This window comes from Ranitomeya imitator, chromosome 8, assembly GCF_032444005.1.
Source record: "Ranitomeya imitator isolate aRanImi1 chromosome 8, aRanImi1.pri, whole genome shotgun sequence".
Lineage (NCBI taxonomy): Eukaryota > Metazoa > Chordata > Amphibia > Anura > Dendrobatidae > Ranitomeya > Ranitomeya imitator.
In genome coordinates this window covers 175,606,954-175,619,307 of record NC_091289.1, presented here as the reverse complement: position 1 = coordinate 175,619,307, position 12,354 = coordinate 175,606,954, and the positions used below count along the sequence as shown (strand labels likewise).

General features: G+C 42.0%; 2 protein-coding genes across 3 annotated transcripts in view; both read right to left on the bottom strand.

Moving 5' to 3' along the window:
* The window catches only part of AGBL4 (AGBL carboxypeptidase 4), a 1,562,854-nt gene that overhangs the window by 439,729 nt on the left and 1,110,771 nt on the right, over positions 1 to 12,354 (bottom strand). The window lies entirely within an intron of this gene.
* Positions 1 to 12,354, bottom strand: part of BEND5 (BEN domain containing 5) — a 34,140-nt gene that overhangs the window by 9,180 nt on the left and 12,606 nt on the right. The window contains exon 4 of the mRNA XM_069737948.1: positions 2,914 to 3,006. Within this exon, the coding sequence (XP_069594049.1) occupies positions 2,914 to 3,006 (93 nt within the window). The remainder of the gene's footprint in view (positions 1 to 2,913; positions 3,007 to 12,354) is intronic.

Sequence of the window (12,354 nt, the reverse complement as noted above, 5' to 3'; positions counted from 1 at the left end):
TGCACCATCCCTCCATATAGCGTCATGGCTTCTGCATGCTGCTGGCGGTGCATAAACACGCCCTTGTCCTTACAAAGTGTGTACATCTGCATCCGTAAAACGGAGCTCCAGACATACTGGCAGGCGAAATAGTGTGCACAAGATAAAGGTGCTGAAACGTATTGGACCCTCAACCCTAGTCTAAACGACCAATAGAGCTCACATAACGCCCCAAGGCTTGTCCATAGCAAGTGCTGGTCTACAAGATGAAGAAGTGCCTACCCTGATGAGTTCACCACAACGGTGCCCATTAGTGATGAGGAAGCGTGCTACAATAAGGTGTTATCTGAGCATGCTCAGGTGCTAACCGAGAGTCTTCGGCGTTCTCCAATAACATGTTCGAGTCCCCACAGCTGCAAGTCTCACGGTGGTTCGACAGCCACAACACATGCAGGGACTGCCCGTTTGTTAGGCAATCCCTAAATCTGTTGCTGTTGAACAGCCGCGAGACATGCAGCCGCGGGCACTTGAACATGTTATTGGAGAACGCCGAAGACACTCGGTTAGCACCTGAGCATGCTCAGATAACACCTTATTGTAGCACGCTTCCTCATCACTAGAGCCTATGAGAACACAGTGCAAAGCGAAACCAGCGAAACATAAAAGTCTAAATATTTGGGCTTGCTTTTTGTAAAAGTAGATATAATGTGGAAGTAAGGGTCTCAGCAACACGAAGAAACGCTCAGATTTCACTTTACAGCAGCTGAAATGTCAAAGTAAAACAAGAAATGCAGATGGTGGAAATAATTAAGCCGCCCTGTGCCATCGCAGGTAAGAGGTTACTAGGACTGAGAGGTGGCGGAACCAGAGGTCCCAAAGAAAATTGGGTTAAAAAATTAGAAAACTAAAAAAAATGCACAGACGCCACCGCCGGCCGGCTCCAGACGGGAGAAAACTGCCCTCGTAAGCGATTATAATGTCCTGTGCTGCGTAATTCCTGTTTTTGTCGCCGGTTTATTGCCTTATTTTCCCAGCATATGAAAAGTCTATACATTTCCTGCTGATGAATTAAAACTAAAATTAAGAAACCGCTAAAAGTTAATTGGGTTTATAGAGTTCCAGGACGGAGATATAAAATGTCCTCTTATTATTCAGCTGTAAAAAAAAATAATAAATAAAATAAAAATAAAAAAAAGCGGCTTTACTTTTAAACCAATCTACAAAATAGGTCGCTCAGAAGAATAAAATTTTCTCGCTCGCTCGGGCATTTTCCTCTAAAAGAAGTCATCAATAAATATGGCCATGGTTGATCGGTTTTATTTTGTTAAGAATTCTAATAAATGCTTTCTTGTTGTGATGTGTGCGAGCTGGGCGGCGGGTATAGCAACTAGCTATGTTATTTTCTAGAACTAAGGGGGTATGTTTCTCTCCTTGTGGAGTGTGCCAAGCCCCTGTCAGAGGCCTTTCACCCAGCCACATATAACCTCCTGCCGTGCACTGATGAGGGGAAAACACCGCGAAACACGTCTGCAAATGGCTACTTATCTTAAATCACAAGACTCAATAAAGGATCAATATTAACTTTTAGGACTATTGTTACATTCAATACGTGGCCCTAGAGTCCAACTCCTCTTCCTCTCTGAAAAGGGCAGATTTAAAGGGAATATATCACCAGGTTTTTTTCTAACTCCTCTGAGAGAAGCATAATGTAGGAAAAGAGACCCTGATTCCAAAGATGTATCGCTTGGTTTACAATCAGCGTTAGTAAAATGTAGCAGAGCTCAGAATGCTACCCACACCAGTTTACTGTCTACATTGTCTATTGATAGTGAGCTGCTTATCAGTGGAAGGGGCGTGGCCAGACCAGGGCTCATGTGAGCTGTAGTCCAGCAGTGATTATCTTGCAATAAAACCTTCATTGTAAGCAAACAACATCACACAGCCTAATAAGTGACGCATTGCTGAATTCTGTGCATCGGCCCCTACTTCAAGCTGCTCTCAGATTACATAGCAAAAGCTTGTTGACAGATTCCCTTTAAGGCACCCGTCCATACACGTTTAACTAATGGAGCAGTTCAACAGCTACTGATGGATATAGCCTAGGACTGGGCGCTGCTTTTTCTCTGTCAGTTCCATAGATATAGAATAAAGATGCTTGAAACACGACATCAAAGAGGAGGACATGAAAACGGCATTCTCATAATTGGGGGTCTTTATGCCATCACCCCTGGCAACCAAACACTTATCCCCTATCCTGCGAGAACATCTCTTTAATTAAAGGGGACCTGTTACCTTTCATGACAGGTCTCTTCCAGTAATAGCATTCCCTTTAAAAGAAATAAGTTGTAGCAAAAAAAAAAAAAAAAAATCAAAAACAAATCTCCATTGTATCGTTCCTCTGTTATTCCTCCTAGAAACAAAGTTACCAGTTGGAGGGACGTCCTTGCGCACTGTCCAATCAGAGCTGCCAGTGTCAGACTGTGTAGGGAACTTCCAAAGAGGAAACGGTAACGCCCATTTGTCAATTCATCCATACATTTCTAAGAGGAATATAACAGAGGAACAACACAATGCAGAGATATGAGAACATAATGTTGCTATTATGAGAAATACAGGTTATTAACTAAAACCGCCAGATGAGAAGAGGGAACAAATCAGATTTAGTAAATCCGCCTTCCCCTGATAACCAGCTTTACAATCCCCGCTAACAAATGCCGGGATCGGTGTAATGGCTAGGCATTCTTCAGCTATTGATATATACAAGTATCACTCTGCACGGTGTGGATGGAAAAGGAAAAAAAGAACGAAAAAAAAAAAAAAAAACTCAGGCACTTTGCATATAAAATAAATGTCATCTTTCCATAATGTAAAGAATTAGCTCTGTGAATGCAGATGACAGCATTTTATTATTTAATCACAGAAAGGGAGCCTGACCTTCATTTGTTCCGCCAATGTCTGTGGTTTCGGGTCCTATTGCAACCGGCGATGAGCCGTGAATTCCATTCGATCTGTAATTCCAGGGAGAGACTAGGAAACAAACAAGAACCAATGTGAGCTCAGCACACGGAAATTCACATTAAAAGATACCGATCCATATATGCCCCCGATACGGGTGCCATGTCCTGCTCAGATGCCCAACTATAATCTGCAGCGCCACCATGGGTAAAAAGAAGCATTGCAGGGGGCCCACTGAAATCAATGGGGGCGGCTTTATGTAAAGAAAGGACATTCTGGGTCCTCCGGGTAAAATATTCACCAATCGCCTCCAGCACAATCACGACGCCGGTCTGTCGACATGACGTCAGCAGAGGCAGCTGAATTGCCGGCAGGAGCGGTCTGTGACCGCTCTGTGCAGGGGAAGAATGGCGCCGAGCACAACAGGCAGGTAGAAACTACCTGCCTTCTAGTGTTTAGGCACAACGTCCTGGATATTCCCTTTAAGTGATCAACAGGTTTGGTAGTCTTCTCTCCTGCCCTGCACCAATCAGGCTGATCTGGAGGTGCTCAATTATAGAAAATTGCCCCCGAACTTTAAGATGCAGTTTTGCTTTTTTTTTTTTTTTTAGCAAGATGTTTAGTGCGTATTATGGCCCCAAAAAAATGATAAGTCTTTATATTTTGGAATCATTTTTATTTTAAATGGAATCTGGGTTTTAACGTCTAAATTGGGGTGGAATTTACATAATTCAAATATTACCTTCCTAGACCACCCAAGGCTGTAATGATGAAGGGTTGCTTTTCTTGCCCTTGCACCTCCAATCTCGTTTAAAGTTATAACCAACACTGAAAGTTGTCTTCCATCCACAGGAGAGGTTAGGACTTCCTCTTTGGTGAGGGTCGAATCGCTAGATCAACCGCAGCTTCCAAGAAAAGGGACTGCATTGATTCACACAAGGGAGCTTTTCAACGGCCCATCTGAAAGAAGAGGTTAAATCGGTTGTCCACTACTAGGACAACCCCTTCTTGATCTAAACGTTTGGCCCAGATACAATAAAGCTTATACTCCCATCCCGTGGCGGCACCATTCCAGCAGTGGCGGCACCATTCCAGCAGTGTCGGCACTCGCGGTCCCGAAGCTCTCGGGCGGTTGTGTTGTGACACATTAGCCGTGAGCACAATCAGTGCTGGAGTCACCATCCCCGCCTTCACACGAATTGAACATGAAGAGGAAGTAAGATCACCTACAGCCCGGACTTCCTCTTCACGTTCAATTCATATGAAGGCGGAGATAGTGACGTCAGTGGGCGCCTGGGTCAAATGTCACAACAACCACACGGGAGTCCCGGGGCCGCGAGTGCCAACAACGCTGTAACAGTGCCAGGACGGGAGGTGAGCATAAGATTTTTTTTGTTTCATCAGGGCCAAAGATTTAGATCAAGAAGGAGTTGTCCTAGTAGTAGACAGCCTCTTTAAGCACCTCTGCTCTATTTATGGTCTATGCGACTGCCAGAGAAAGCCAAGTACAACGGTCCACCTCCTGCGGTGCGCATGCTCGACCTCCAGTCCACTCAGACAGGGCCTCTGCAGATCCTCGTTGTTGGGATCGGTTGGTGTCCAAGTAGTTTGATCTTTATTGTTCGGCAAGTTATCCCTTATAACATGAATCGTGGGACAATCCCTTATACACTGCAATTTACGTGTAGCGGAAGACAGCCATAGACTAGTTCTTCCGAGAGAATCGGGTGCCAATTACGCAAATGACACTCCGATCAAACTCTGATCAGAGTGTCATCAGAGTTCCTCAGATGAGGAGAAAACAAACGTCTGCATCTTCACCTTTCTGTAAGTCCGTAAAATCGGACTGTAATTAGATGTTAACCGAGTGCTGTCCGATTATTTCCACGCACTCAGTGATTTGCAAAGACGAGTGCCATCTGACTATCGGATCAAACTCGTGCAGGCCGCAATTTTTTTTCCCCCCTCAACAGACTGGCCGAGAAAAAAAAAAAAAATCATAAATGTGCACGGCCCCATAGACTTGTCAGAGGGCGATCCGATGTTTTACCGGATGGCACTTAGACCAAAAATATGCTCGTCTGCACCTGCCCCAAGAGTTACAAGCGAGTACATAACACAACAAGTGAAAAATAGGTGAAAAGAATGTACAAAACAATTTTCCTAAAAGAAACTTCTGTTTAAAAACAAGTGGAATCAAAGATGTCGCTTCTTCGGAGACAAGGAAATATTTTAATGAAGCCTTTTTTTTTGTATTATTTTTATGAGGTTGCTTTAAAAGGAGACCACTTCGACTTCTCCTTCAGAAGTCAAGTCGCAGGTACATCAAAGCCCGAGAAGGAAGTTGGGCCCCGGAGCAGCCACAGATTTGATCTGATTAGATGTTAAAGTTGATAAAGCCAAAGTTATAAGTTCCATGAATCCTGAGGAAAATAATTGTAATTAGAGAAGCCGAGCGTTGCTGTGAAATCCAGAGGATGGCGACAGAAGTGGCTATGAACCTTGCTACTAACGATAGGAAAATCGTTTAGACTCCACACAAATGAAATCACTCGACAGAACGGAGTTGCTGCTTTATTCTAATTTCCTTTGCTGGGGTCCTTCTCAGCCTCGAAATCTAGTTTTCCCGCAAACACCGGCGGTACATGAGCCTTAACACTAGAAGTCCCAGAAATTTCGAGCTCCAAAGGTTCCAAAATGTAGAAATGTTAAATGACCCCTCTCTGGGACCTCTAGTGTTTACACGAATCGTGTGAATTCTACTCAGTCAATCTATTATTTCTTTGAGCAGTCATTTCAGGCTGAATATAGCGTTCTTGGAAACATTAGGAATCTTAACTATTCCAGTTTTCCCACAGGCCACTAGTGCACATAAAATGAGCCATCAATTTTGGATTTCTGAAGCTTTACTGTGTAGCCTGAGACAGAGTTAGCAGAGTCATTATGAACAAAGTTCAGAGGACACTTTACAGGTCAAGATTAGAGTTGAGCGAATTTTTTCGGGTTCCCTGTTATTCGGCAAGCTATAGCGCTTGATGAATAAGCTGCAGAGGAAACCCAGCTTCCTGGATCGCGACAGCTGGTCAGTTGATCGGCGCCGCAGCTGCACGTGTCGCGGCTGTGTCACAGTCACAGCACATGCGTGGAGAGCCTGTTTGTTGAACTCCATGAACTTTGGTGTTGCGAAATATGCCAATGGCTGCAGTTTCTGGTGACTGATACATGAGGACATCTTCCCACTGGAACTCATGGGGTCTTGTCCACCAGTCACCAGTCCCAAGTCAACTCAATTAGTGACTTTACCTTTCAGGTAAATGTATGGATGAGGCATTATCATTCCCAGTCCCAGTAGAAAAAGGCACTGGGATGATGGGTTTATGGAATGGCAAGTTACACTTCATATTTTTAATTTTGCAATAGTCTTTTTTTTTTAATATTATAAAGTTCCCAAAATCTGCAAAAAAAACCCAAGCAAAACAATAAAAAAATGCACAACTGTGATAACGTGAGGAATTAATCTAATTGCATTTTTTAGTGTAGGGAGTGACTGGTATAAAAAGTTAAAACAAAAACAATCACGCTAAACTTTTCCTGCTTGCGCTCAGGAAAAAAAAAATTGTCCAAATGACTAAATAATTTATATATAAAACCTAAAAAAAAAGCCCAAAAATCCAATTTCTCCCACATAAAACAAGGTCTTGAACCATATCAATGAAAAAAAATAAATAAAAAAACTTTACAGCTGCTTTAAAATACTCAAATGTTAAATATTGTCAGACAGTAAAATAATTCATTTTGGGAATGGATGGATTAAGAATAAATGGAGGCATACTTATTTTTCCCACGCCCCTGTAGATCCACTCCGAAACTGTGTTTTCCCTATTTGGAAGTCACAGCACTGAGTGACTAGAAGAGCATGTCAGTGGCTCCGCGGGGGCGGAGTTTAAGTTTACATCCGTTTATCAGGTTTGATCAATCCCGGTTTTAAAAAAAATATATTTTACTGTCGGACATCCCATGTTATCATTTAGTAGGGCCCAAACAGAGTTGGTCGTTCTGGCTAAAGTAAAAAGAATGTATTTAGGGCTGAGGTAGATTAGTGGTATTAAAAAAAAAAGTAAAAAAATTTGGCAACTTCTGTACTATACAAAGGAAGCGGCAAACCGGTACCAGGCACCTCCCCTAGTGGTGACTTAGAGAGAACACAGGATCTGTAAATCCAACATCCCCAACACTTCTGTGTTCCGACATTGGAAACGGCACCAGGCAAGGATAGGTATTCGTCTGGTTGGGCCAAAATGGTTGGGTTTGGCCGATGTAAATCTAATATGTCTGCACGTTTAGGCAACGGGAGAAGATTACACAACAAATCGAGTAACTTTGTCTGCTGGAAGAAAGTGCGAAGAAGTAAGAAAGAAGTAAGAAAGATTGCAACTTCTGTGCTATCCGTACTGAAAGGGAGATGCCTGGGGAAGAGATCGCCTTTCATGTCGAAAGCTGGATTTTTTGCTTACCGCACTGAAATCTGAGGAGGTCTAAGGATACTTGTCTAACCTCGGCACTCTACACATGATTCAGCCGGCTCTTCGGAGACCACCTGGGAGCAGCGAGGATGGAAGAAACATCTCATGATATGATACTCCGATAGACTTCAAACGATGAGGCAGCAGAAGGGAACTAGAGAAAAGCCTCCTGCAGGTCAGCGGGAGGTGAGGGCGTCTGCTGTTCACAAGGCGCGCTCCAAAATAAGGGAACGCGAGAAGGGATTAAGGTTTTTTTTTTGTTTTGTTTTTTTCTGTAAAGCTGCATTACAAAAGAGGATCTAAATGAAGATAATATGGCGGAGCTTGCTAAAAATTACAATAACATCCGTGTACATGGCAGTTACGATACAGGAGAACGTCACCTGCTTTGGGGCTCTGCTGCAAAATAATAAACGGGAATACAAGGAATACTAAAGGAATGGGAAAATAAACAGAGGTAATCTTGCCCTCAACGCTTGCCAGTCTGTAGAATTTTCTGCAAGCTGTGGACACAGTCAGTCTTGTAGAAATCCAGCAGTGAACGAATGGATTAATATTAAAGACTTTTTTTTTTTCTACCTGCAGACAGAGAAGTGGGGGGAGGCTCCTGCTGCAGTCAATTATCTTCTTTTTTTTTATAATTCTTTATTTAAAGACTCACAGCGAAATCCAGGTTAACATAATAATTGGAATCAGACAAGTAGACGAATACAAACATTACAACTTAACTCCCAAGCAAGGAAATCGTCCACGAGTCCTTAACATCCGGGGACCCAGAAGTATAGGTCAATGACCCGACCCGAAGGGTCTTCCATTTTCTTTTTTACTTTTAACATACAGTATAAACAAAGAAAAGAGAGGAAGAAGAGAAAAAAATAAAAGTAAAAATAAAATTAAAAAAATGGGAAAATGGAAGAAAGGGATGGAAAAAACGAGGGGGTAAGGGGAAGGAGCGCCCACCCGGCCAAGCCCACCACCGCCTGCAGTTTTCAGTTAACTACAGAGGGGGGTTAGCCTCCAGCAATAGATCACAATACTCACTAGAACTTTGAAAATCCATCCATCCCAGCCAAGTAGCCCAAAACTTTGGATATGAGCCATATATGGATGAGGTGAGGTCCTCCATGTACATAATTTCATTGACTTTTGCAACCCACTGAGATATGGTGGGAAGATTGGGACTCTTCCATGTCTCTGGGATGCAAGCCCTCGCCGCCATGACAAAAAATGTCAACAAAGAAGATTTATAGGTCCGGAGGGGGATTTCATTATGCTTGTGAAGTATCAGAGCCGGAGTCAAGTTTTCGGAACAGCTCGTAACCCGACAAATAATTTCCTGGAGTCAATTATCTATAGTCAGACGCAATATGGAATGGGATGGAGGTGGGGAACGCGGCTGAGATCTTGAGACACAGAGAAGGTTTCTTTATATATTTCTCAGCTTTAATTGTAAGCATTAAAGGAGAGGAGGAGGTAAAGTGAGAAAGAGCTGGGAAATTTAGCTTTAAAGGGGTTTTTTTGGTTTAGATTTCCATTAACCTCCCAGAATAAAATGTACATGGCACAGACATGTGGGCCTGTATGTATGGCGTAGTCTCAGGCACTGAGCCTGTGTAACCCTACATCAATGGCCGTGATTGGAGATCACTTCAATCCCATCTGTTTAACATCTCGGATTCCGAGTTTAATAAGGACGAGGGTCGGCCATCTTTGAGACCCTATCAATGTTTTTACATTAACGTTGATCAAAATGTTGTAACCCAAAATAGTATCATTAAAAACTACGGCTCGTCCTGCAAAAAACACGCAGTCTCAGAAAATGTGCAAAGGTAATAAAATACATATATATATATATATATATATATATATATATATATATATATATATATATATATATATATATATATATATATATAAAAAAACACATTCAGCTGGTGCGCTATAGACATAGAGATGACAAAATCGATTTGAGGCAAATGAAGCTCATCTTGAATTTTTACGGGAAAAAAAAAAAATTTAATTTTGCAGAGATTCAAATTTTTCGCCAGCTACTTTGGGCGAATTCAGCAAAGTGGAAGCCGTACGCTGGATTCTTATGGGCTGACAAGGGGTTAAAAAAATTAAAGTATATAGGATACTGCTGTTTATCTATTACATCTGGATAAATAAATGGATTTACGTTAAGTTTGGGACTGTTACAGGAGTGTAAATCGAGAAAATGTCAAACAATAGGTAGGTATTAACGATTAGAAAACGTTCTCAGATAAGATGTTATCTGAGCATGCACCGGTGCTAGACAAGCGACTTTGGCGTGCTCGAAAAATATTTTCGAGTCACCGGTGAGTGAAGGATGGGGTTAAACCAAAGTAGGAGAAGGGGGGAATTATCACACAATCAAAACCTAGCAACAGTCACTGACAAATCCACCAAACGCCTTCTTCAATAGCAACCAACAACCTCCAGCCATGCAGCATAAGCTATCTCTGACAATGAATGCTAGCCCAGATTATATAGGAGAGGGGAGTGGCTAACAGTGAATAGGTGAAAGCCTTAATGCAGGAAAGCTTCCAAGAGCTCTCAACTGAGCAGATCAACCCCTGCACTGCTAAAAGAGACCTGCACTGTTTAATACGAAGGTGAAGTGCTTCTAATCAGTGCAAGAGTAGAAGAAACCAGACGCTGCTGTCATCTGGCTCCTCTCTGTGGCGCTAAAGCTGTAATAATATATGATGTGAATTTGCACTAAACCGAGTAAAAAAAAATAATAATAATTATATATATATATATATATATATCTCATTGCAGAAATATGGTGCTTTACTCATGAACGTGACATACGGCTTGTTAAGAGCACTGTTCTGTTGTCTAAAGGTTGGTCCTTTAACACCTTAGTGACCAAGCAAAATTTTACATTTCTGACCACTGTCACTTTATGTGATAACTCGGAAACGCTTCAACGGATCCCACGGATTCTGAGAGTGTATTTTTGTAACATATAGTACTTCATGATAGTGGTTAAATATCTTCAATATTACCTGCGTTTATTTAAAAAAAATAATGGAAATTTGTAAAAAAAAAAATTGCAATTTTCAAACTTAATTCTTATGCCCTTAAATCACAGATATGTCACACAAAATAGTTTTCATAAATAACATTTCCCACATGTCTACTTTACATCAGCACAATTTTGGAAACAATTTTTTTTTTGTTTGGACGCTCTAAGGGTTAAAAGTTGACTAGCGATTTCTAATTTTTCCAACAAAATTTACAAGACCATTCTTTTTTGGGACCCCGTCACATTTAAAGTGACTTTGGGGGCCTATATGACAGAAAGTAGCCAAAAGTGACACCATTCTATAAACCACATTCAATAACTTTATTATCCCTTCAGTTGCTTCAGAAGAACTGAAGTAATAAAAAAATGAACTCTTAGCTTTTGGGTTTTTTTTTGTTTTACAAAAAATTTACGTTAGACTCAAACGTTTTTATCTTCACAAAGGTAACAAGAGAAAATAGACCCCCAAATGTGGTGTGCAATTTCTCTTGAGTATGCCGATACCCCATAGGTGGGGGTAAAGCACTGTTTAGGCGCATGGCAGGGCTTGGAAGCGAAGGAGTGCCATTTGACTTTTTCAACGCAAAATTGGCTGGAATCGAGAGCAGATGCTGTATTTTGAGAGACCCTGATGTGCCTAAACAGTGTAAATCCCCCACAAGTTACCCCATTTTGGAAACCACACCCGTCAACGGATTTTATCTACCGGTACAGTGAGCATTTTGAACTGACAGGTTTTTTGTGATCGCTGTTATACGGAGAATAGCGGCAATCACGTGATAGGGGATCATAAAACCTGACCCTGATCATATTCCCCAGGATTTTACTTATTTCATGCTTTGCTTTTTTTGTTGCAAAGTTTTCCATTTTGTACAAGCCGTCCCCATATAGATCTGCCAGTTAGCTCTTTATCACGAGCAGCACATGGGATAGAGCCGCCCGTGCGCCTTTATGCAGAAAGCTGGAGGACTGGAATAAAACATGTATTAAGCCTGAGAAAAAGGTAAGCGATGCCTGTGCTGTGATGAGAGGAGGCGAGCAATGCACTGCAGTCAGCAGGATGCCCAGGTTGTGCGGGGACAGCGCTGCTGACGACACATGGAGATTTGTTAGCCGCCGACGGGGTTTCGAGTTGGTTTATAGATCGCTGGCTTCACCCGGAGTTCTGTGCTGTAAATGAGAGAAATAAATTGTGGAGAGAGGGGGCTACTAAATGGTGCAAGGTTCATATGATGCAGATAAATCAGGGGGATTTAAAGGCCTTTTCTGATTCATGTGCAGAGAGGGCACAATGCAAAGGCAGACGGCAAATGGAGGAAAAATCAGACAGAAATCACAACTTAAAACCTCAAACTTTATCTCGACGATTCCGTTTACCAAGCTGAATGCATGACTTTCAGTGTCTACACGAACCAGAGAGGACATGGCTGCATGACTTGTATGAGGAGCAGGGCAGTGGGGGCAGAGTTGTGGACCCCGTTTTGGATGGAGCCAGCACAACTGTGACAACTCAGAAACTAAAGTACTGAAGGATTATTCCCATCATTAAAGGGAATCTGTCAGCAGAATTGTGCTCAGTAACTTGGAAAAAAATCCCCTTCTGCAGGCAGATGGCAGCGGTGGCGCTGCAACATGATCGCATATGTAATGTGTACATACGGCGATTCATTTGTTTGAGGTCATCCTGAAATTCATTTAAAAAAAAAATCTGAATTTTCAAGATATACATATAATATTCATTATGTAAACTAGGGGGCAGGTCAGTGAGGGATCAGTGACCTGTCAGAAGCCATAATGGTGAATACCTAACACCTAATCAGAGCACCACATGAAGACCACCAC